The sequence below is a fragment of the Microcebus murinus genome, chromosome 31 (genome assembly GCF_040939455.1).
Source record: "Microcebus murinus isolate Inina chromosome 31, M.murinus_Inina_mat1.0, whole genome shotgun sequence".
Classification (NCBI taxonomy): Eukaryota; Metazoa; Chordata; class Mammalia; order Primates; family Cheirogaleidae; genus Microcebus; species Microcebus murinus.
Window position 1 is genome coordinate 887,915 of NC_134134.1, and position 24,564 is coordinate 912,478.

The 24,564-nt window shown below is 36.1% G+C and overlaps 1 protein-coding gene across 1 annotated transcript in view; it reads left to right on the top strand.

Moving 5' to 3' along the window:
* The window catches only part of LOC142865712 (uncharacterized), a 58,546-nt gene that overhangs the window by 12,186 nt on the left and 21,796 nt on the right, over positions 1 to 24,564 (top strand). Inside the window, exon 4 of the mRNA XM_075998905.1 lies at positions 18,539 to 19,024. Coding sequence (XP_075855020.1) covers positions 18,539 to 19,024 — 486 coding nt within the window. The remainder of the gene's footprint in view (positions 1 to 18,538; positions 19,025 to 24,564) is intronic.

A 24,564-nucleotide genomic window follows, 5' to 3' on the forward strand; every position in this document is an offset into this window, starting at 1 on the left:
TATAGTCTAACATATGCTTCCATCTAGAATCTACTTTTGAGTGTGTATTTTCAGTGTTAGAATATAATAGAATGATTTCTCTGGATTGAAAATATTTGGAATAATCTTTCTTTACCTGATATTTCAATCTTAGAGAATTTATTTTACATAACTTTATCTTTATTTTAGTAGTTGGAGTGTGCAGTACACACTCACATTCTTAGTCATCTAACATTGGCCAATAATTTGGTCATTCTCCCTAGAGGAATCTCAGGGATCATGGCCACATTTTATTGAACATTTCATTAATGATTTTGGATGCAATCCTGTTTTTTATGCTCACAGTAGCCAGAGTTGACACAGTGAGTACCACATACCTCTTTAGTCTCTTTCATAACATAATCATCAGCACCAGAAAGTCTAGGCATCTTTAGCTTCAAGTAAAAGCACTAAAGCCCTTTCCATGTTCTGTGCTGGATTATGAATCTGCTGGTAAATACCAGAGTTCCCTTGCTTAAGAGTGACAAATGAAATTACAAAAGCAGCACTCTCACTCTGTTTTCTGGGCTAGAGTGCCATGGCCTCATCCTAGCTCACAGCAACCTCAAACTCTTGGGCTCAAGCAATCTTTCTGCCTCAGCCTCCTGAGTAGCTGGGACTACAGGTATATGCCACAATACCCTGCTGATTTTTCTATATATTTTTATTTGGCTGATTAATTTCTTTCTATTTTTCAGTAGAGACATGGTTGTCTTCTTGCTCAGGCTGGTTTCAAACTCCTGACCTTGAGTGATCCTCCTGCTTTGGACTCCCAGAGTGCCAGGATTACAGGTGTGAGCCACTGCTCCCAGCCAACACAAACTGTCTTTATACCAAGAGCTCGATTAAAGAATTGGCTCAATTAGAAATGTTAATCCCTTGCAATTGGAAATCTTTTGTGCAAACAGTTATGTCTTTGCCTAAATTTTTATAGTTCACCACTTGGTGCAGGGAAAAGATGAATCAGCAACCCTAGCTAAATGGGTCTAGAGAACTACGGATTAAAATTTCTGACTCAAATTATGGGCCAGGAATATTGGTTTGATATTAATGCGCAATTAAATTATGATGATCAGGCTATTTCTCAAAATCAACAGTGCTGTATTAAAGCAGGGAAAAGATAGCTTCTCTTAGGGTGTATCTTTCTATATAAAAGTTAAACAAAATGTCAATGAAACTTATATAGATTTAATTGCTAAATTGCAAGAAATATCAGGTTCAAGAAATAGTAAGTCCTCCTAATTTAAGCAATATCACTTTACATATATTGGCTTTTAATAATGTTAATTCTAAATTCCAGCAGCTTTATGCCCAGCAAAATTAAACAGCATGGTGCCACCACTGCCATGGCTGCTGAGCCACCCAGGCTGTGGCTGTGCTCAGCCAGGCAGCCCAGCACCAGCTCCCCACCACCGCACCACAATGGCACCTTATGGCCAAAGGGGAGCACCTGCCTGTGGAAAAAACTTTTAAGAAATTGCCAAAAGGTCTGATCAGACATTTAAAATGCAACTTTGGCTGAGACTCTTGGCCCAAAAGGTAATTTCAGAGAACAAAGACCATCTTGTGACAATGGATTCTTAACACCATCTACTGAGATATATATAACTATAGATATATGTGGCCTGATCCTACAAGCACATTAATATTAGTTAATAATTTGGTCATATTTCTGTTACATTAAAAAGAGTAATAATCCATTTAGGTATAATTGATTCAGCTTATTCAAGTGAAATTTCAGTTATGAGTTTCACTTCTGTTTATGTTATTCAGGTTAGAGACTGTATTGCACAACTTCTGCTATTAATATGAAATTTAAAAAATCTAATGTTTTAAGACAAGGAGGTTTTGGAAGTACTGGAACAAAAGTATATTGGCAAACTTTATTAATGACCAAAAACCTCAATTATAAAATAAGCTAAATGACAAATCTTTTGTTGGACTTATAAATACTGGAACTGATATTAACATTTATCTAAAGGTTTTTGGCTAAGAATTGGCATATTATAATAATAGATTCAAAAGACTGTTTTTACTATCCTTTTGCAAATATCTGATAGAAAAAAATTTGTCTTCACCATAACTGCTTTAAACACTCAACAGCCAACTAAACAGTATCAATGGAATGAAAGGGAAACAATTCTATACAAAAATTTTTAATAAAAATGATTTAAAACAAAAGTATTAGTTTTATTAAAAGATAATTTTCTTTAATTTATTGATTTTTTTAACCACTTGGTTTATGTAATGATATAAGCAGAAGAATAAAAGTACAGTGCTGACTTGTCACACACACAGTCAGCCAGCACACATTTACCCAACACACACATCTCCATACTGTGTCAGGCATTAGTGATGCAGAGGTTGATCAGATATATTTGTTGATTTTAAGTAACTTACATATAAAAATACATTTAGTAAAGCACCTCTAGATTTCAGGTAGAGCATAGCACAAATAAACATAAAAATGTGGGCCATAAAGTCCCAAAAAAATTGTTGTACCTTCTCCAGATAGATGTTAAAAATGGAAGGTAGGAAGCCTTCAGGTAAAACAGCAGGAGGTAATAAGGGAGGAATTATGGAATAGATTGTTGGACTCTTAAAACTGCATAAATGTCTACTAGCTCATATGTTAAACACTGTGTTTTTCAGTCCTAAACACATTGTAGATCACATTGCTTCCTGAATTAATAAATGAATGAATAAAAATACAGTGAGGAAAATTACAGGCCTTAAAGTCAGTATTTAGGTACTTACTAAAACCAGGGGTTCCTTCTTTCTCTCTGCTGGAGACATTTTGTTATTGTCTGTTTAAAAAATAAACTATGCTATACAAAGTATTTAGAAGACTCAAATTCATAAAAGCAAAAATTAAAATGGTTGTGCCTGGGACTGGAAGAATGGAGAAATGGAGTTATGTTTAATCGGTGTTCGGGGAAAAAAAGTTCTCGAAATTTCTTTCACATAGTGTGAATATGCTTAACACTACTGTACTGCATACCTAATAAGTGTAAGATGGTAAATATTATGTTGGGTGTATTTTACCACAATTAACAATTTTAAATTACCTATATAGTCAGCAAGTGATTTAGAATAGGACAGGATTGTTCTGTCTATATGATCACATTGGTGATATTGGCCACATTGGCCAGAATATTTCCTCAGTCATGAAATCCTCATTTTTGTTTTCATTTTTAGTTTTTATCAGATAGTCCTAAGGGTTTTGAGTCTAGGTATCTGCTTAAAATTTGGAGAGGTTTTAGACCTCTCCCAGAATCTTTTTAAAAAATAAACACCCAAGCTGAGGTCCAATATTATGTCCATTACCTTGTGGGTTTGCCCTACAGAGCAGCTCTTTCCTGGCAGTATTCATGGGAAGTTCTAGTAACAAGGCAGTTCCTCAGAAGCCAGGGCATGTGATTAGAGCTAGAAGAGGGTGGGGCATGAAATAAGATGCTGAGAGGTGAGAACATGGTGGAAAGGATGCTGACAGTGAAGTGAGTGACCTCTTTGAGGTCCACCCCAGCAGGGGAGTAGCACAGGAATGCTTTTTTCTGGAGACAGCAGAAGACCCTGGAGCAGGTCAGCTGCCAGAGAGTACTGAGAGAGTCCTGGACTGGATCAACCAGAGGCAAGGCCACCATGGCACACCAGAAGGAAAAGGTGATCTAAGATAATGTTCATCACAACTAAATTCATTGGGTGTTGGGCTAATGGGAGGGTGGAGGAGGGGACAGGTATATACACACCTAATGGCTGCAGTGCTCACCATCTTGGGGATGGACACACTTGAAGCTCTGACTCAGGTGAGACAAAGCCCATGTACATAACCTAAACATTTTTACCATTGTAATATGCTGAAATAAAAAAAAAATTAAAAAGAGCTAAATCTATTGGGAAAAGTACCACAAGGGACTACTAACCCAGAAAGTCTACACTGAGTATTACAGGAATTTCCTTGAAAAACGAGGGATTTGGTGAGGTGTAGAATGGGCAAGAGTGGGGAGAACTTCCCAGGAAGAAGGAGTCAGAGACTGAGGGATGGGTGTTGCCGGTGCTAGTGAAAGTGAAGATGCATTGTCACACACCTCAACCTCTTTCATAGACTTCGAGAATATTAAATTTGGAAGGGGTCTCATCCCACATTACATTAGACATATTAGCTATATTCAAATGCATCCACCTCATGATTCAATAATTTTGTTGTAGGAAAAGAGCAGAATGGCTTTTAAGAATTTTTTTTTTGGAAATAATTATGTTTTGGAAGGTTTTATGTTTTGTGTTTTATTTTTTTGTACTTTTTGCTTGTTTTTAACCACTTCAGTATGGTGCTCACTGGCCCCAAACGGTGAATACATTTTGCTCTTGTGTGATGAGGAAAGATTGAAAGCACTGAAAGGTTGATTTAATTTATAGGCAGCTTTAATTGTAATGTAAATCAGAATAGGTAACATATACATATATATTTTTATTACATTATTTTTAAATGTTCACAGTTTTATTTTGATAAATGAAAAATTAGAAAAGTCATGTCATGGCTGTTCATTTAGCTGATGCTCGGCTGTGTGCCTTCCTTTCACCACTGTCGGCTAAAGTCGCTGTGCATGTTCATCTGTAGCTATCGACTATAGTTAACGCTCATACCAAAGTGGTTAATAAGCTAGAGATTCTATATCAGCCTTCTGATATTGTCTTAGATTTTTGAAAGTCCAGAGATAGTAGCCTCTAATGCTATGTTGCTCCTCTGATAAAACAACCTTACCCTCCACTCTTCACTGTGCACACACCTTAAGCAGTTTTATCTCATCCTGTCACCTCAGCACCCCTAAATGCTACAAGTGCTAAAATGCAGCTTCAGATCCACACACGAAACCACCTCTCAGCTGCCTGCCCTGGGCAACCCATAGGAAACTCACACTTACCAGGTAGAAAGCTAGGCTCACTGTGCAGCTTCTTTCACAACCCCCTGTGGTAATTCAGAACATATTGTCACAGTGAAAGACACCACAATCATTCACCCTCTCAATTTGGAAGGCTAAGTGCCATTGTCAAGGCCTATCCTTCACTCCATATTCTTAAGTAGCCATAAGCCCCATGGATTCCTTAACATTTCTTTTACCTGACCCATCTGTTGCCAGCTCAGAAAAAGACACCATTGTGCACATCATCTCACCTCTAATATTACCTCAATCTACCTCTCTACTTCCTCAATACTGAAGCCTCAGCAGGGCCCTAGTCACTGCCATTTTGATTGGTCTGATGGGTTCCCAAGTGTTCTTTTTCCCTGCAAGTTGGCCCCTACAACTCATCTCCTACAACTCTACTAGCTAGAGGATTGCCAAAATGCCATTTTCATCACCTCAATTATTCCACAAACTCCTTCAGGGGCCCCCACACTTTCTGGGCTCTCAGAATCAGTGTATAAAGCTCATTTGTATTGGACTCTGATTCCTCCATAGTTTCCTCCCATACTCCCCTCCATCACTCCACCTGTGTTATTTTCATAAATGTTTAAGAGTCTACTATGCACCAGCCACTGCTCAAGGATCCTACACATATCCCATACTCTCTCTCACCATTTACAAATAAATGGATTTCCTAAGTACACCATGCCATTTTCTACTACTTTACTTATACAAACATTGATTTTTTTCTTCCTGAACTCCTTCTCCAACCTCTGTGCCTAATTAACTATAGCCCATAGAAGACTGACTACATAGATAAAATGTATTTTGTATTCTTTACTTATAACTTACCTGGTTTTCTGTAGGAACCCTCAGTCACTAAATTCAGGCAAAAATTAAGTCCAATTCCCATTTTACAAATGAGGAAAGTGAGAGTCAGTAAGCATAAAGAACTTGTTCAAAGTTATACAGCAAGTAGAGGAGCTAGATTTGCCAAAAAGTGATACTTATCACCATGCTATAGAGCTTATTTAGAGATGGATTGTTTATGGACTTTTTTGCACTGCTTACAGGGGCTTTCTGCTCTGAAGAAGCTTTTTTATATGCTGAATAGCAAAAATTTGGTGCATTCAACCAATTTAATTAATCCCTCTGGAAACTTCAAGACTTTATAAGGAAGCACAATCACTCACTTAATGTCCCTTAGGCAAATGATACATTGGAGTAAAGTGAGAGAATATTAGAACTTGTATTAATGTTTACTTTTATCCTTAAATGCAGTGATGATGCTTTGCTAATATACTGATAATAGTAAATAAAGGCTCTCTATATACATGAATTAGGGGTGCATGCCCCCAAATTTTTTACTTGTAGGAGTTTGAGATAAAAAGTATAGGGACTCCTGTCCTCTACTGACCTCTGCTCATTTCCTTCTACTCTCCACCCAGCTCACTCCACTTGAGCCACAACTGACCACACTCACACTCAGGTTCTTCCCACATATCCTCCCACAGTGACCTCACTACCTTCATCCAAGCCTCTGCTGAAATGGATCTCCCTAGGGGAACATCACCCACACCCCACCATCAACTCTCCGTCCACTAATCCTGCTTTACTCCTCTCCATTACAGCTACATTTACCTGACATTATATATTTGTGTCAGTCACCACAAACAGAATGAAAGCTCAGGGAGCCTGGGAGCCTTCTGTCTTTTGTTTCCATCCAATTCTCCAGTGCAGTTGGAATTATGACCTGAATGGATAAATGTAGATTTTGCTCTTCTGTTACCATGTGCACTCTTAGTGTAGATCATTTTTTGGCTAAACTTGTTTGGCTGCCTTATGGGTTTGTCTTATGTATAGGCCAATATTTTCTCTTCCTCAGGCTCGTTTCTGCTTGCCATCTAAGAGATATTCTTCAATATTGAAAATGTTCGGTATTCGTGCTGTAGTATCAGATGTAGCCTTTAACCACATGTTGGTATTTAGCTCTTGAAAAGTGTCTAGTGTAACTAAAACACTGCATTTTTTATTCTATTTAGTTCTTAAAAATGTTTACTGTAATTATGAGAGGATTTCAATTTCTAGAACTTTAATTAAGGAAAAAAATATTTCAAAAGTACATGTTCAAATGCAACAGTGATTATGCTCTCTCCTCCAATGTGTCAAGTGTCATAATCTAGAACTCTTTTATGATTCCTTAGTAAATCCTGATGAAATGCCAATGTAATTATTTACTGAAACTAAAAGAAGAAGGGTAGGGCAAAAATGAATTGGAAGTGTTGGAAAGTGCCTTGTGATTTAATTTAGAATAATTATGTACAGATTGTGAATATATCTCTTTCAATCTGTCTTGAAAGTTAACAAATAAGGAACAAGCAAGGCTGAACAACCAGACATCAAAGGTTGTGTCATTCTTTAGGCTTATTTTGCAGATTCCAGGATCCCTGGCTTCTTTTAGTCCTCATCATGCTGGAATTCCTGGTCTTTTCTGGAAACACCACAGTCATCCTCCTCATTCAGCCCTACCCACCTCTCCACTGCCCTATGTATTTTCTGATGAGCAAGCCATCCCTCATTTGCCAGTTCTGTATGTCCATGTTTATTCCTCATATGGCCCTCAACTTTCTCTCTAGGGATTATCACATATCTCTCACTGACTGCGGCATTCATCTCTTCCTCCTCATCACCCTGTTGGTAGCAGAGTGTCAGATGCTGGCCGTCCTCACTTAGGACTGCTACCTGGCCATCTGTCCCCCATTGCGCTACCCCATCCACATTCCCCGTGTTCTCTGTGTTCTCCTGGTGCTTCCATCTTGGCTAAGCGCAGTGCTCAATGCCTTCATCCAAGTGCTCTGCCCTCTGACTGTCCATAACTTCACTTCCAGAGAAGGTCATCGTTTTGTTTCTGAGATCCCAGCTGTATTTAAACTAGTCTCTTCTGACACTTCCCTCTATATAAGGTTCTTTTTATCCATGGTGTTATTTTTCTCTTCCCTCCTATCTTAGCTATTATGGTCTCCTATGTATTCATCCTGTCTTCTTGACTGTTGACAGTCTCAAGCCTGGGTCACATGGAAACCCTGGCTACTTACTTCTTTCAAATGGCCCTGGAGTCTCTATTCTATGTGGCTTCCATTACCAAGTCCCTTCTACAAAAGTCTCATCTCCTTGAGCAGGAGAATTGGTCTCTGTCATCTACACCATCCTAATGCCAATGCTCAACCGTCTCATCTACAATCTGACAAACGGGGATGTGTTTGAAGCCCCTGGGAGAGTTCCCAGGAAATAGGGAATATGACATATTTAACTATACACTGAAAATCCAAATCTAAAACAAGGAAACATATACATTGAAATGGTGGGATTTACCATAAGTAGAGAGACATATTCATATGCATTTAACTATAAAGCCAGATATTTTGAGGAACAGATAATAGACAAAAAGAAATGATCGTGTCTTGAAGATTGACATGAAAATTCATGATTTTCTCCTTTTATTCATTTCTGTATTTTTACCCCAATAAATATATTAGGAAAGTGGCTTATTTGTGTACTATATCAAATATCGTTTCTTATTGCCGTGCAATCATCTTATTTGGTCATTGTTATTTATTTTCCTATATTTTTGTTTTTAATTGACAAATAATTGTGTATGTATATGTCAGACACAGTGTGATGATTTTATCTAGGCATACTTTGGGAAAGATATGATTAAACTAATTGACATTTTTCAAAAGAGAGAAATGAATGTTCAACAGATATATGTCAAAATGCTCAACCTATCTAATCATCATGGAAATGAAAGATAAGCCACAATGAGCTATTACCTCACACCTGTGAGAATGTCTATTCTCAATAAGAGGAATGCTAAGTGCTGGTGAGGGTGTGGAGAAAAGGAAACACTTGCATATTGTTGCTGTGAATATAAATTAGGACAGCCAAATTTATTTGTATATCAATGAATTTAGGGAGTACTAGGCATGTTTTTTCTTTGTATGTTCTTTGATTGTATGAATTATATAGTGTTAAATTCAGGACACTTATTGTATCATTCATTCAATGAATATAGGTTTCACACAGTAGATAATATTTTATCCCTCAACCCCAATCACCCTCCTCCCTTCTGAGTCATAAAAACCTATTTTCTCAACACAGCCATTGTAGGAAATAGTATAGAGATTCTACAAAAATGAAAATTGAATTACCATATGATCCATCACTACCATTTCTAGAAGCATATTCAGCTGAAGCAAAACCAGAATGTAGAAGATATATCTGTCCTTCCATATTCATTAGAACAATATTCATTGTAGTCCAGGTATAGAAGCAGCTTAAGTGTCCACCAGCACATGAGTGGATAAAGAAAATGAGGTGTATTTACACAATGAGCTGTCAAACAGAATGAAATTCTGTCATTTGTGACAACATGTTTTGAACTGAAGGACATGATGCTAAGTAAAGTAAGCCAGGCACAGAAAGACAAATACTGTATGATCTCACTTATCTGTGGAATCTAAAGAAAGCTGATTTCATAGTGGGAAGTGTGGTCACCACAAAGAGTGGGGGATGGGGAAAGAGAAAAATCAAAGGGTACGAAGTATCAGTTTGTTCCTTTTTTTCAATTCATAGACCTCTAAATGGAAGAACCCTGGTATCCTTACCTAATTATATCTATTAAATTGTAGTATTCTTCTAATGCTGCCATTATGGACAATATAATAATTTATATTTTTAATGTATAATTTTTCCTAAATTTGAAATTTTCCCTAAAGTCACCCTAACTCTAACTTCCTGGCATGAGATAACTAAATCAAAATTTATTGTTATATATATAATTTTTAAATAATCTTGACATTTTTGCATAATTCACTTTGCAATCATTACATGATTGACCTTTATATTTGCTTTGTGACTCAATATTTGATATTTTTATAAAGTTTAGGAAAGATGTATGGTTTTTATAATTTTTTTTATTTCAAGAAAATATGAGAATACAAAAATTACAGTGACATTTTATATCTTTGCCTCTCCCTAGTGAGTGTTAGAGGTATTTCCTTACCCTCAATGATGATCAAGGCATCCCTCAGATGTGGGTCTTCCCTCAATGCCCTGAATCCCTGGTGAATACCACCACCATTTGAGTACCATAGTGTTAATCAGTCAGTACCAATTTGATGTGGAGCCCATTTTTCTGATCTTATGTCACTTCACTTTGGATCATGGGCTTGCTCAATCCAGGAAAATATAAGCAGTGCTAGCTCACTGTCATTTCTTAAAATTGTGTAATATTTCATTGTAAACACATACCAAATATTAATAATCCACTCATAAGTTGATGAGCTCTTGAGTGGTTTTTATTTTGTACTTTAAAATTGTTACATGCTCATTAATTTTATTTCATCAGAATTTGTATCTTCAGAGGTGTAGGTTCTTATCAATTAATCAACAGGTGTCCTGAAAATTTCATCAAACTATAGGAGCTCCCTCCAAGAAAGCCCATGAGGAGGGTGAACTGCAATGCAGATTAAAGTGAATGACATACTAATTACACCTAGGATACCCTAGATCACTTTGTAAGTCTTATTATGGCTTGGCAGGGGAAATGCTAGATTGATAAACCATTCCCTCCTTCTTCAGGTGTAGAAGTGGCTCAGGGTAGAATGAAAGGTTGACCAGCACCAAAATGGAATAGCAGCCTTATCCATCTCCCTGGTGCAGCAATTGCTGGAAACAGCACCAAAACAGGGCACCATTGTCCTGAGAAGAGACAGAGATCCTAACTATCTGCCTAAGATTTGTAACACATTTGAAAGATTTTTAAAAAGATTTTGTTTTAAGAAATGCTTTTCTGAAACTGAGAAACATATCTTTGAAATGTAATATCAACAAAGATATTTCCCTATCCCACAATTTCCATAGGAAGATGAGATCCTAACATCAGTGAGCACCTAGCTTTAAGTTGCAAAATTATCTCCTCCTGCATTGACTTGAGACACTTGTTTTTTATTTGAATTTAACCAATTACCAAAAAAAGAGTCTCATTAATTACCAAGTAAGTTTATGGTGCACTCTTTATGACAAATAGGGCTATCTAGGCTTCATTCTTCTTTCTTCAAAGCTAATTATTATTTATCTAGACAACATGTATGTAACAGTTAGGATTTGCTTAGTTATGTACAGTACCACCTTTATGTGTGCCTCTGAAATGTCTCAGTGGATTGGCACTGTGCACATCACATTCTGCTTTAATTGAGTAATAAAAGTGTTTACTTTTAATTCTCTTGTAACTTTGTGGACAGGTTTCTTAGTTGGAGAGTCTTCATTTTTAATATTTCCTGAATACTTTCCAGAATTAAAAATGGAACATAAACATAAAATGTGCCCACCACTTCTAAATTAGAAGGGCTTTGAACACGAGATTCCATCTTGAGCTTCCAGTCCTTAACCTGCAACTCCAAAGTACAGAGCTTCACTGTCCCCACATCTGCACACAGTAAGTTCTCTAGGCCTCTTTGGTGTCTACGGACCCCCAGAACATACTTAGACCAGATTCCTGTGAATACAGTCTCACTGGATAATAATCACTAGTTCTATCCTTTCTCTAAATGAATCTCACATCTTTAGAACTGAAATGGAGTCACAGACTGTAGGGCTCAGACACAAATGGGAACAAGATAATGCGCACTGGGTACAACACATAAACTCCCTTTCTGCCTTCTCTTCTTGCCCAAATGTGAGGAAATGTACAGTGAATGCTAATGAGTCTATGCCTCTCAAGGGACCGAAATCTGCAGATCTGAATTCTGAATCCAAGAATCTAAGGTCTGTAAAATGATGAATCTGAATCCAAGGCCTTTAAAAGCAAAGAATACACAAGTTTGTTCCAAACTAGACCTGGAATCAACCTGGAATTCCCAAGACAGAGGACATACTTTGGACCAAGTATGTACCAAAAACTCAGGGGAGACACATGCTGTGGTGTAAGAGATCAACATGGACTTTTGGGTTGATTTTGAAAGGAAATTTTGGGGTGAGTGTAAAGAAATTTCTAGATCTTCTGTAGTGTTGTATTATAGTTGTGTGTGAAGAATAGAAAGGCTGGCACCACATCTGAATTTTTCTGTAAATTAATGGGGGTTTACTAGTCACCTTTTGTGGAATAACAAGGATTACATCACACAATGTGAAGGTTTCTTCACAGTGCAACAAAACATACATCTGAGGACATAGCACATGCTCAGTAGACATTGCATTATGCTGCTCTTCACTTTGGTATTAAGTGTATGTTGTGATGAGTGTTGGGCAAAAGGCAGTATGTATGCTGTGCTTGCTGTCTCTACCTGAGTGCTACTAATAATGGATCTAGGTTGAGCAACATCAGCATAAAGGGGACCTGACAAAGAACCCAATGAATGTACCCCTTCCACACCAGCAGACCACATTTCTTAGAGTGAGGCCCACAGTACCACATGATTTACGTTCACATTGATGTTTCAGAGACAATTTTAAGGTAATTACCTCTCAGCCCAGGCTTTCAATCAGGAATACCTGGGTAGATTGAAGAAACTCCATCATCTGCCTTTTGGGCTGGGTGAAAACATCCATGTGGTTTTAATTGTGCCCCAAATAATTCTAATTTGATACCAGGGTCAAGCATTAGGAATCCTGCATATATTCATGAGAATTGAGTTTAACCTTTGTTCCCCAATGAAGTCACAGGTTCTTCTCTCTGGGTTTTGGTAGAGGCAGATCAGTGTGGTCCAGATACTCATTCCTGTAGCAGAAACTCCTGGCACCTGTAGCAGGAGAAGGTAACCAGAAGAAAGGACAGGAGAAATTCACATTTTGGTCTCCCTGAATGAGCTGATCATAGCTGATTTTTTACTGTGAGCAAGAATAAGTGAGTGTAGCCCTTCTGCATTGTATGTTCCTCCTGCTTGTGAGTGTGATGGAAACAAGGGAAGAAATTGTGCTGACTCCATTAAGGAAAGTCTCAAGATTTAATTCTAATTGTTCCACACAATCTCACATGAAAAGAAATTTCAGAGTAGGAGAAGAAGAAGAAGAAATGGCTGGTTATCAGGTAAGTGTGTCCCAGATTTGGCATTGTGTCCACTATTTCTTCCAGATAGTCATATAGAATGTCAATTTTTTGAACCTGTAAACCTTTACTTCTTTACTTCTGATGTGTATGGCTAATAAGTTTTGTAACTACATATTTTTATTTCTTCTTATGGTAGTCAACGTTTTCTGGGAAATCCTTCCTTCCTATATAACAAAGCCTACTGTACATTCTCTCACACAAGCTTCTTACTACAATAACCATGTTTTCTAAGAAATATATGGCATATAATATTAAAAATGTTCCCATCATGAGAGGTCAAGATAGAATAGTATGAATGTTTGAGATTCCCATTGGGGATAGGATAGAATCTTTGGATTTGAGTGAGGAAGGGAAACAGGTACTCTAAAGTTTGATCTAGATACTTCACCATCTCTACATAATATATTATTAGGAAAGTTCAGAAAGAAGATAGCATTGATTGCCTAGGATAACCAGAAAATTATGGAAAAACTATAAAATAAAAGACTTGTTCCGTATGATGCTAAAGTATTTACATACATTATTAAAGATAAAACATGGGAAGTATCTGTATCCAAAATTTGCATAAATCTGATGATTCTTCATGGTTACATATTGTTGGCCACTACCATCCCAGCAGTCATTTTGTATCCTCCTCTTTGCAACAATGCCTAACACCAATTCATTCTGCTAAAGTTATGCTAATTTCATTCACTTGCTTAACATGCTTTCTGACAGATTCATCCAATATAAAGTTAATTGTTTTTTTGTTTATCATTAAGGGTCTTGTGGAGATTTACTTTCTGATGTGCATGAGCCATCACATTTAATCTAGAAGCTCTAATTTCTTCTTATAGCTTGCTTTGAAAACTGAGGGATATTATCTGTATTCTGTTCAGATGAACTGAGATATATTCAAAGTCTACCACTTACTGGATACTGACAAAATACTCTCCTTAGGCAAGAAGCATTGTTGTCAGTAGTTATATTATGTGAAATGCAGAGATTCAGACCCCACCCCAGATCGCCTGAATCAGAAGCTGTATTTTAACAAAATCTCCAGTTCTTTACTGTACTTCTAAAAATTATGTGATACCTTCTAACTCTCTATGATCCTGTATGTGACAAACATGCACAATTTATTGATGTGATATAAATATAACACCCCAAAATTTATATTACTGTAGTAGGGGCCTTAATTTTGTATTAAATACTTTATCATCCATAGAAGAATCATATGCACACAGATTCATACATCTTTTTTGATCTTCATTCCAGCGAATAAGAAAATACGTTCAAGAATATCAATGTGCTAGAGAATATCTTATTGGATAATTCCAGTACTTCATGTGTCAGAAACAGTTCTCACAACTCATTTTCCTTGTAGTCAAGTGAATAACTCTCTCTATGGCCACTTGGGAAATATGTGTCTTTTTACAGGAGATGGTGACATTTCAGGATGTGGCTGTAGAATTCTCTCCAGAGGAGTGGGCATGCCTTGACAATGCTCAGCGGAATTTGTATAGGGATGTGATGTTAGAGAACTATGGAAACCTGTTCTCCCTTGGTGAGGATCACTTATATACAGAATTTCTATTCCACATTAAGGCCATTCTTTTTTTATTAATAGTTTCTTAAAAGTTTCTACTTTACACGAATAAATTTTATTTTATTTTATTTATTTATATTTTAGCATGTTATGGGGATACAAGTGTTAAGGTCACTTATATTGCCCATGCCCCCCTCCCCCCTCAAATAAGAGGTTCAAACATGTCCAATCCCCAAACGTTGCACATCTTACACATTGTCGTTGTATATACCTATCCCCTCCTCCCCCCTCCCACCATCCCAACACCAGATAAATGTTACTCCTATATGTCCACTTAAGTGTTGATCCATTAATACCAATTTGCTGGTGAGTACATGTGGTGCTGGTTTTTCCATTCTTGAGATACTTCACTTAGTAGAATGGGTTCCAGCTGTATCCAGGAATATACGAGAGGTGCTATATCATCATTGTTTCTTAAAAGTGAGTAGTATTCCATGGTATACATATACCTCATTTTATTAATCCATTCATGAATTGATGAGCACTTGGGTTGTTTCCATAGCTTCACAATTGTGAATTGTGCTGCTATAAACATTCGAGTGCAGATGTCTTTTCATAAAATGACTTTTGATCTTTTGGGTAGATGCTCAGTAATTGAATTGCTGGATCAAATGGTAGATCTACTTGTATCGCTTTGAGGTTTCTCCATATTGCTTTCCACAGAGGCCAAATCAGTTTGCAGTCCCACTAGCAGTGTAGGAGTGTTTCTATCTCCAAATCTATGCCAATATTTATTGTTAGGGGACTTTTTACTGGAAGGTCATTCTTTTTTTTTTTTTTTTTTTTTTTTGTTGAGACAGAGTCTCACTTTGTTGTCCAGGCTAGAGTGAGTGCCGTGGCGTCAGCCTAGCTCACAGCAACCTCAAACTCCTGGGCTCGAGCGATCCTTCTGCCTCAGCCTCCCGAGTAGCTGGGACTACAGGCATGAGCCACCATGCCCGGCTAATTTTTTATATATATATCAGTTGGCCAATTAATTTCTTTCTATTTATAGTAGAGACGGGGTCTCGATCTTGCTCAGGCTGGTTTTGAACTCCTGACCTTGAGCAATCCGCCCGCCTCGGCCTCCCAAGAGCTAGGATTACAGGCGTGAGCCACCGTGCCCGGCCTGGAAGGTCATTCTTACTGGAGATAAGTGATATCTCATTGCAGTATGTTCAACATCTCTGATCATCAGGGAAATGCAAATCATTTTATTCTTTCTGTATTTTTATTTTCTTATCTGTTCTATGTCTATTTTGTATAATATTAGAATCCAAGGTTCAGAATAACATGGCAGCATTTCAATTTCTCTACATTCTCAACATATTTATGTATGTATGTATGTGTATATGTATTTACTTATTTAAAAGTTCTCAATGTAATCAAAAAGTCCCCAAACAGCAAATGCTGGCATGGATGCAGAGACAGAAGAACACTCCTACACTGCTGGTGGGACTGCAAACTAGTTCAACCTCTGTGGAAAGCAACGTGAATGAATTTCATATCCATATTTTAAAGAAAATTTGAAGATTTTGGTGCATAAAATAAAATCATTAGATGTCTCATGTTATCTTGAACCTTTCCCTTTGTTGGGATTTCACACTAGATTAGTGGCTACTCTAGAAATCAGGGTATAAAATTGTTGTCTGCACCTTGGAATAGAATTTCCACCTCTTATTTATTTGATGCTAGTGGGAATTGGTGCTCTAGTCATAAATTAGATCAGTTTTTTATCATTCTACAGGGTCTGTGAGAAAGCAATACGTTGCAAAGGAATTTTCTAGATTCTTCACTAATGTTCTCTCTACTAAGGATAGTACTGCATTAGTAATTGGAAACTCTTCAGCAAGAGTCATGTGAAATTTCTCTAATGAAACAGGTCTTGCCAAGTCAAAGCCTGAGCTGATCACATGCCTGGAGCGAAGGATAGAACCCTGGATTATGAAGAAAGAGGAAACAACAGCTAAATATCCAGGTAGGTGAGATTCAGTGAAGCAGATTAACAAGTGTTAGAGAGCCAAAACTCAAAGAGGAAGGCAGATATTAAAAAGTGGGTTTGAATATTCTGCTCTTTGGAAATGATTTTTAGAAGGACATCTTCTGTCCCACGCTCTTAAACTCTCTAAGAACTCTACCCATGCAGTGATCTTCCTCAGAATTCAGTGAGAGCCAAAATTCTTGTCATGGCTTATAAGGGAATACATTATCTATCAGCATTTCTATTGCTTAGGAGTAATGGGACTATCTGCATATTTTAAAGACCATGACATTAAACCATCTTTGACAGTATTTCGGTTTTCTGTCCTTTCTGGAGTACAGTGGCTGATCATAGCTAACCGCAACCCCAAACCTATGGGCTCCAGAGATCCTACAACCTCTGTCTTCCAAGTAACTAGATCTATGGGCATGAGCTACCATTTTGTTATTATTATTTTCTTATAAAAATGGAGTCTCCTCATGTTGCTAGGGCTGGTATCAAGATCCTGGCTTCCTTCTTGCTTGGTCTTCCAAAGTGCTGGGATTATAAGGGTGATCCTCCATGACCAAGTCCATCTTTTAAGTACCTTTTGATGCCTCATTTCTGAAATGTGTAAAGGGGAATAGTGAAGATGTTGGGATTTGTTTCTGGAATGCAAGAAACACTAGGGAAAGATATTTATATTTTCTGCATCATGATTTCCAATTCTACGTTTTCAGAGGCAATCCTACAGAAAGTCAGATTCACTAATTTTGTACAAATGCATATCCTCTTCCTAAATGTAAAAATATCTAATGTTATTTGACTTAAAATAATCTTTTTCTAGTATAAAATGAGAGTAAAATTTCAACTTTATTATACCCAAATACCCAAACTATAATATAGTTTATTTTCTCTGTTCACCTTATATAATTATAATTCTTAAATACACTGTCTCATTCAGTGCTTCAAATAACTGAATATATTTATACTCCCAATTGATATATAATACTTTGATAACTTATGTTCCATAATTTCCTCCTATTTAGTAGCATCAGAAATGTGTCACTCATATGTGTGTGTGTGCATATATTTCTGTGTGTGGGGTGCTTAATGGGTGGAAGTCTCCACAAATAATATTTGTATAACTGCATAAATTTATTGTACACACTGTAGTGATCTGATGTGTGTATGAATGGTAAAACAATATAATTAAGGTAATAAACATATCCATCATCTCACATATTTATCATTTAATTATAGTGAGAACATTTATTAATAGTGAGTTCTATGGTCTTAAAAATTTTAAGCATATAAAAAATTATTAATAACTCTAATCATGTTGCCATACAATAGATCTCCAAGATTTATTCATCTTATAACTAAAAGATTTTACCCTTAAAATCTCCTCATTTTTCCTTACTCTACACCCTGGAAACCACTGTTGTACTCTTTACTTTTGTAAATTCAGCTTTAAAAGAATTATCCATAGCAGTATTTATCTTTCTGGGAATGGCTGATTTTACTTAGCATAATGCCTCCTATGTCCATCCATGTTGTTGAAATGGCAGGATATGTATCATTTTCATGGCTTAGTAATAGTATATGGTATGTGTTTGTACAGTCATTTTTTATTCTATTCATCAAAGGAGGCATTTAGTTTGTTTCCATTTTCTTGGCTAATGTGCATAATGCTGCAATATACATGGGGGTGCAGAATCTTCTTCAGATACTGATTTTACATGAATATACTCATAGGTAGAATTGGTGAATGATGAGGCAGTTGTATTATTTACATTTTTTAACAAATCTGTATGATGACACTATCCATTTAAAATCAATAACAGTCTACAGGAATGGATTTCCTGCAAACCCTTGTCCTCACTTATTATGTCTCTTGTTTTGGACATTAGCCATTTTAAAAGTCTACAAATGTGAAGAATGTGGCAAAGCCTTTACCCAGTGCACACACCTTACTGAACATAAAAGAATTCATACAGGAGAGAAATCCTACAAATGTGAAGAATATGGCAAAGCCTTTAACCAGTGCACATACCTTACGCAACATAAAAGAATCCATAGTGGAGAGAAACCCTACAAATGTGAAGAATGTGGCAAAACCTTTACACGGTGCACACAACTTACTCGACATAAAAGAATCCATAATGGAGAGAAACCCTACAAATGTGAAGAATGTGGCAAAGCCTTTTCCCAGTCTTCAATCCTTATTCAACATAAAAGAATACATACTGGAGAGAAACCCTACAAATGTGAAGAATGTGGCAAAACCTTTACACAGTGCCCACACCTTACTCAACATAAAAGAATCCATAATGGAGAGAAACCCTACAAATGTGAAGAATGTGGCAAAGCCTTTTCCCAGTCCTCAATCCTTATTCAACATAAAAGAATACATACTGGAGAGAAACCCTACAAATGTGAAGAATGTGGCAAAACCTTTACACGGTGCACACACCTTACTCAACATAAAAGAACGCATAATGGAGAGTAACCCTACAAATGTGAAGAATGTGGTAAAGCCTTCACCCAGTGTACAAAACTTACTCTACATAAAAGAATTCATATGGATGAGAAACGATACAAATGCGAGGAATGTGGCAAAGCCTTTACCTGGTCCACAAACCTTACTCAACATAAAAGAATTCATACAGGAGAGAAACCCTACAAATGTGAAGAATGTTGCAAAGCCTTTATCCATTCCTCAATCCTTACTCGACATAAAAGAATCCACACTGGAGAGAAACCCTACAAATGTGAGGAATGTGTCAAAGCCTTTACCCTGTGCACAAACCTTACTCGACATAAAAGGATTCATACTGGAGAGAAACCCTACAAATGTGAAGAATGTGGCAAAGCCTTTACTTGGTGCACACACCTTATTCAACATAAAAGAATTCATACTGGAGAGAAACCCTAGAAAAGTATAGAATCTGGCAAAGCCTTTATCCGGCTAAAAGGCCTCACTCTACATAAATGAATCCATAGAGCAGAGAAACCATACAAATGTGAGGAATGTGGCAAAGCATTTTCCCAGTGCTCACACCTTAATCTACATAAAAGAATTCCTATCACTGAAAAATTTTACGAATGTGAGATTTGTGGCAAAGTCTTTAATATTTGTTCACATCTTATTCAACATCAAAGAAATCATACTAGATAAAAGTTAGATAAATGTAATGAGTATGTAAGTGCTTTACCTATGTATTTGCCTTAAAATGCACAACAGTACTGAAACTTAAATAGAATGATGTAGACTGCTGACAATACCTTTAGTTATAACAGATCTTACCGGATATGGGAGAACTTACACTGAATGAAATGCTCCAATATATTCTCAAATATTGCTCAACATCAGAAAAATATTAAAGAATAGAAACCTTACAAATATAATGAGTGTGAAAAAATATTTATGCAAAAGATATACCTTAGAGAACACAAAAACAGTTGATACTTAAAACTACTTTAATAAATTTCAGAATGCAATTAATCAAGAATCCAGTATAAACATATATCTGATGACTTGCAGTACAATACACTAATGCACTAACACATTCACACATTTATTTAAACCAGGTTGTTCATTATAAAGAACTACCCAGTTAAAATAGTTAGTTGATTTATTTGTACGTTAGCTTTAAAACGAGAGAGATTTTCTGAGAGTTATAATTACATGTAAAATATAATTTCTTGTCAGTGTGGGGTGAAATTGTAATAAAGTATAATTTGTTTTGCTATTTGTGACAAGCAAATACTGATATTATTCAACTTTAAATACAATCGATGGTATGCTTTCATTCTTAGCGTGCATGTGAATGTGTGTGGTTAATGATAGCTACATCACATTTATTAGAGGTCTTTCTGTATTAGTAGGCATTATTCATGTACTTTTCTATGAAAAATTAAAAACACTGAAATGTAAGATTTACTAAATTGAGAGGTACTATGGAGTTTTTTTTAAAACAAACAGTATTTTAAGTGATGTATGATGTAGGTATACAGACTAATATTCTCATTATAATCAGAATGAAAAAATTACAATATGAAAAATAACTTGTTTTAATATTGCACATTCCGATAACAAAATAGAATGAAATTTGGAATGTTTTTATATTGCATGTGAACTTAATTTGTTTCATTAAATTAAAAATATTTTTAATGTGTCAAACATGTTGTAGATAGAATGAAGTGTTATTTTGCACCAACATTAATCTATCCCGTGTTACTCAAAGTTGGAGGTAATGGATTGTAAAAATGTACTTTTGGGTTACACAGTACAAAGACATCATTTGTGATCCTTTTTATTAGTTGCTCTACTTTGAAGAATATTGTTCCCAAAGCTTTTTTTATTATATTTATAATTATCTTGTTGCTGTAATGCTTATAATAAAGATTTTGCACTTAATGAAAAGCCATACATTCCTGAACATGGAATGACTAGTTGTTACATTTTATCCTACATTTTTCTTTCAACATGCAACCTGCCTGTCCAGTGAAACAGAAATAAGCATAATTTTTATTTACATTGAATCAAATATACAAATACATCACAGTTAAGTTGAACTATAGTTGTAGTATATATACAGAGTAAGTAATTATGTTTGTATGACTGTGGATGTGTACTTATTTGGAACAGAAAAGAAGAAATATTAGACAAAATGAGTAATTTCAAAAGCATTGAAAATTTACTAGCAAACTAGAAACTTCAAAGATTCTGAAAGAAAATATTTTGTTTCCTTTATATTAAATTAATTGTTTAAAATTGTAAAGCTTCTGAATCGAAACCTGCCTATACCAATCCCCTGTTCTTACATGCTTGTTACCCATGCTAGGCCTACTATATTATTATTTCAAAGCTCGTTTAATATTGTTTATATGACCTGATCTGCAATTACAACAAGGATTGTTATAAAACTTAATGGTGCTCATAAAATTACCTGAAGGTATGAGTAAATTCACAGTGTATTAATTTAATTTTACTTAGTACATTCCATATTGTAATCTTGAGGAATGTAATTTGATCATGGACACAAAGGTTTATTTTAGGGTTCTCCACTGTGTTCTTTCATCTCATTATTTGTTTTTGTGCCGGGACCATGTTGCTTTTATTCCTATAGATTTGTTTTCAAATCAAGAAGTGCAATGTCTGTGTTTGTATTTTCTAAAACCGTCTCAGTATTTATTGTTCCAACACACTTTAGAATTTATTTTTATATACCTCCAAAACAAGTATTAATGGAATATTATAGACATTGCATTAAATTTGTATATTACTGTGGATAGTATTGACATCTTAACAATTTTAAATTATCTGACCATTGAGCATGTATACCTTGAAGAGTGTATTTAATTTTGACATATTTTTCTATTAGCCAGTTTATGTTTTGCTTTTGATTTCTAGTTCCACTTTATTTTTGTCACAAAATATATGTTGTATATTTTTAGTCGTCTTCAATTTGATAAGACTTAAGTGTCCTAATAGCATTTGCCATGTATGATTGAAACTATTGTGTATTCTGCCTCTGTGGACTGAAGAGCTCTGAAAATGTCTTTTACATCTAAATGGTCTATAATGTTTTTCTCATTATCTGTTTTCTTATTGATCCTCTATCAAATCTTTTTTTTCTTTTTTTTTTTTTACATTTTCTATTTTTTTTTTATTTTGGCATATTATGGGGGTACAGATTTTAAGGTTTCAATTAATGCCCATTTCCCCCTCCCCCCAAAAGTCTGAGTCTCCATCATGACCATCCCCCAGATGGTGCACATCTCACTCATTATATATGTATATATATATGGGTTGGCAGAATCAACATTGTTAAAATGTCTGTACTACCCAAAGTGATCTACAGATTCAATGAAATCACTATTAAAATACCAACATCATTTTTCAGAAACCTAGAAAACATAATTCTATGCTTCATATGGAAAAAGAGAAGACCCTGTATAGCAAAACCAATCTTAAGTAAAAAGAACAAATTGAGAGGCATCAATTTGCCAGACTTCAAGCTATATCACAAGACTATACTGGCTAAAACAACATGGAGCCGGCACTGGAACAGAGACATAGATTGATGGAGCAAATGAGAACCCAGGTATAAAACCATCCTCATATAGCCATCTACACTTTGACAAAGCAGACAAAAACATACACTGGGGAAAAGAATCTTTATGCAATAAATGGTGCTGGGAAAACTAGATGGCAACATGTAGAAGACTGAAACAGGATCTGCACCTTTCACCTCTCACAAAAGTGAACTGATGGTGCACAACAGATTTAAACCTAAGGTGCGTAATTATAAGAATTCTAGAAGAAAATGTTGGAAAAACTGTTATAGACCTTGGTCTGGGCAAAGACTTTATGAAGAAGACCCCCAAAGCAATCACAGCAACAAGAAAAATAAAGAAATGGGACAGGATCAAATTAAAGAAGCTTCTACAGAGCCATGGAAACTACCACGAGAGAAAACAGACAAGCTATAGAATGGGAGAAAGATATTGACATGCTATACATCCAATAAAGGGCTGATAACTATAATCTATATAACTCAGGAAAATCAGCAAGAAAAAAATCAACCCTATGAAAAAGTGGGCAAAGAACATGAACAGAAACTTTTCAATAGAAGAGAAACTAATGGCCAGGAAACATATGAAGAAATGCTTAACATCTCTAATTATCAGGGAAATGCAAAGAAAAACCACAATGAGATATCACTTCTCTCCAGTGAGAATGGCCTTTATCCAAAGTCCTCAAACAATAAATGTTGGCTTCGTTGGGGAGAGACAGAAACACCCATACACTGCCGATGAGACTGTAAACTAATACAACCTCTGTGGAAAGCATTATGAAGATACCTCAAAGAGATACAAGTAGTACTACAATTGAATCCAGCAATTTCATTACTGGGCTTCTTCCCAAAGGAAAAAAAAATATTCCATAAAAAAAGACACCTTCACTTGAATGTTTATAGCAGCACAATTCAAAAAGGCAAAGATGGGGGATCAACTCAAGTGCCCCCTGAGTAGCCATGGAGACAGGACCAGAGCCCTTTGCATTCACTGTGATCTCTGAAGCCCTTCTGTCACTCAGTTCCACCTGTCTTAGCCACAGTTCATGGCCAGTGCTGCCCACTTAGGAACCCACACGGTGACCTGAGGAAAGTATCCCAGATATTCGGTGGGAGCCACACTCACCCATAAACCTGGCATCAGGCCCAGCCTATGAAGACCCAACTGTAAGTGCCTGCCCTAAAGATCAAAGCCATGAAGGAAATCCAGTCTGCCCATGAATAAGACAGGATTCACAACTACCCAAGCTTCTGCTAACAGGCCCATACTAAAGGCAGTCCTCACTACATACCCATCAGCACACTTGTGACCCAGCGACAACCCCTTTTATCTCAAAATCCAGAGAAATTCCCATCTTCCTGGGAACCCAAGAAGGGAAAATCTTTACCTACTTAAACTAGCTTATTAAAACTGGAAGAAGTGTTTGCTCCTTTAAATACACAACACCAATGAAAACGTATATTATGACCATATTCAATGCTTCCATTTAACATAGTATTGGAAATCCTAGGCAGAACTATTAGGCAAGAAAATTTTTTAAAATGTATCCAAAAAGAAAAGAAAATTTAAAAAGTCAGTTGTAAAATACATGATGTCATATAAAAGAGAACCATAAATAGTAGGCCAAAAACCTGTTAAATTAAAACACACACTCAGTAAATCTGCAGAGTATTAAATGAACATGAAAATATCAGTGTTTCAATACACTAAGAACAAACTATCAAATAGAATAAGGAATAAAACAACCTCATTTATATTAGCACAAAACAATGACTTTTTTAGCAATACATTTAACAAAGGAGTTAAAATAGGTTTACATTGAAAAAGATATTGATGAGAAAAATTGAAGATGTCACAAATGTAAAAATATCTTGTGTTAGGGTTTAGGCTTAGTGTAGGGTTTAGAGTTAGGGTAGGCGTT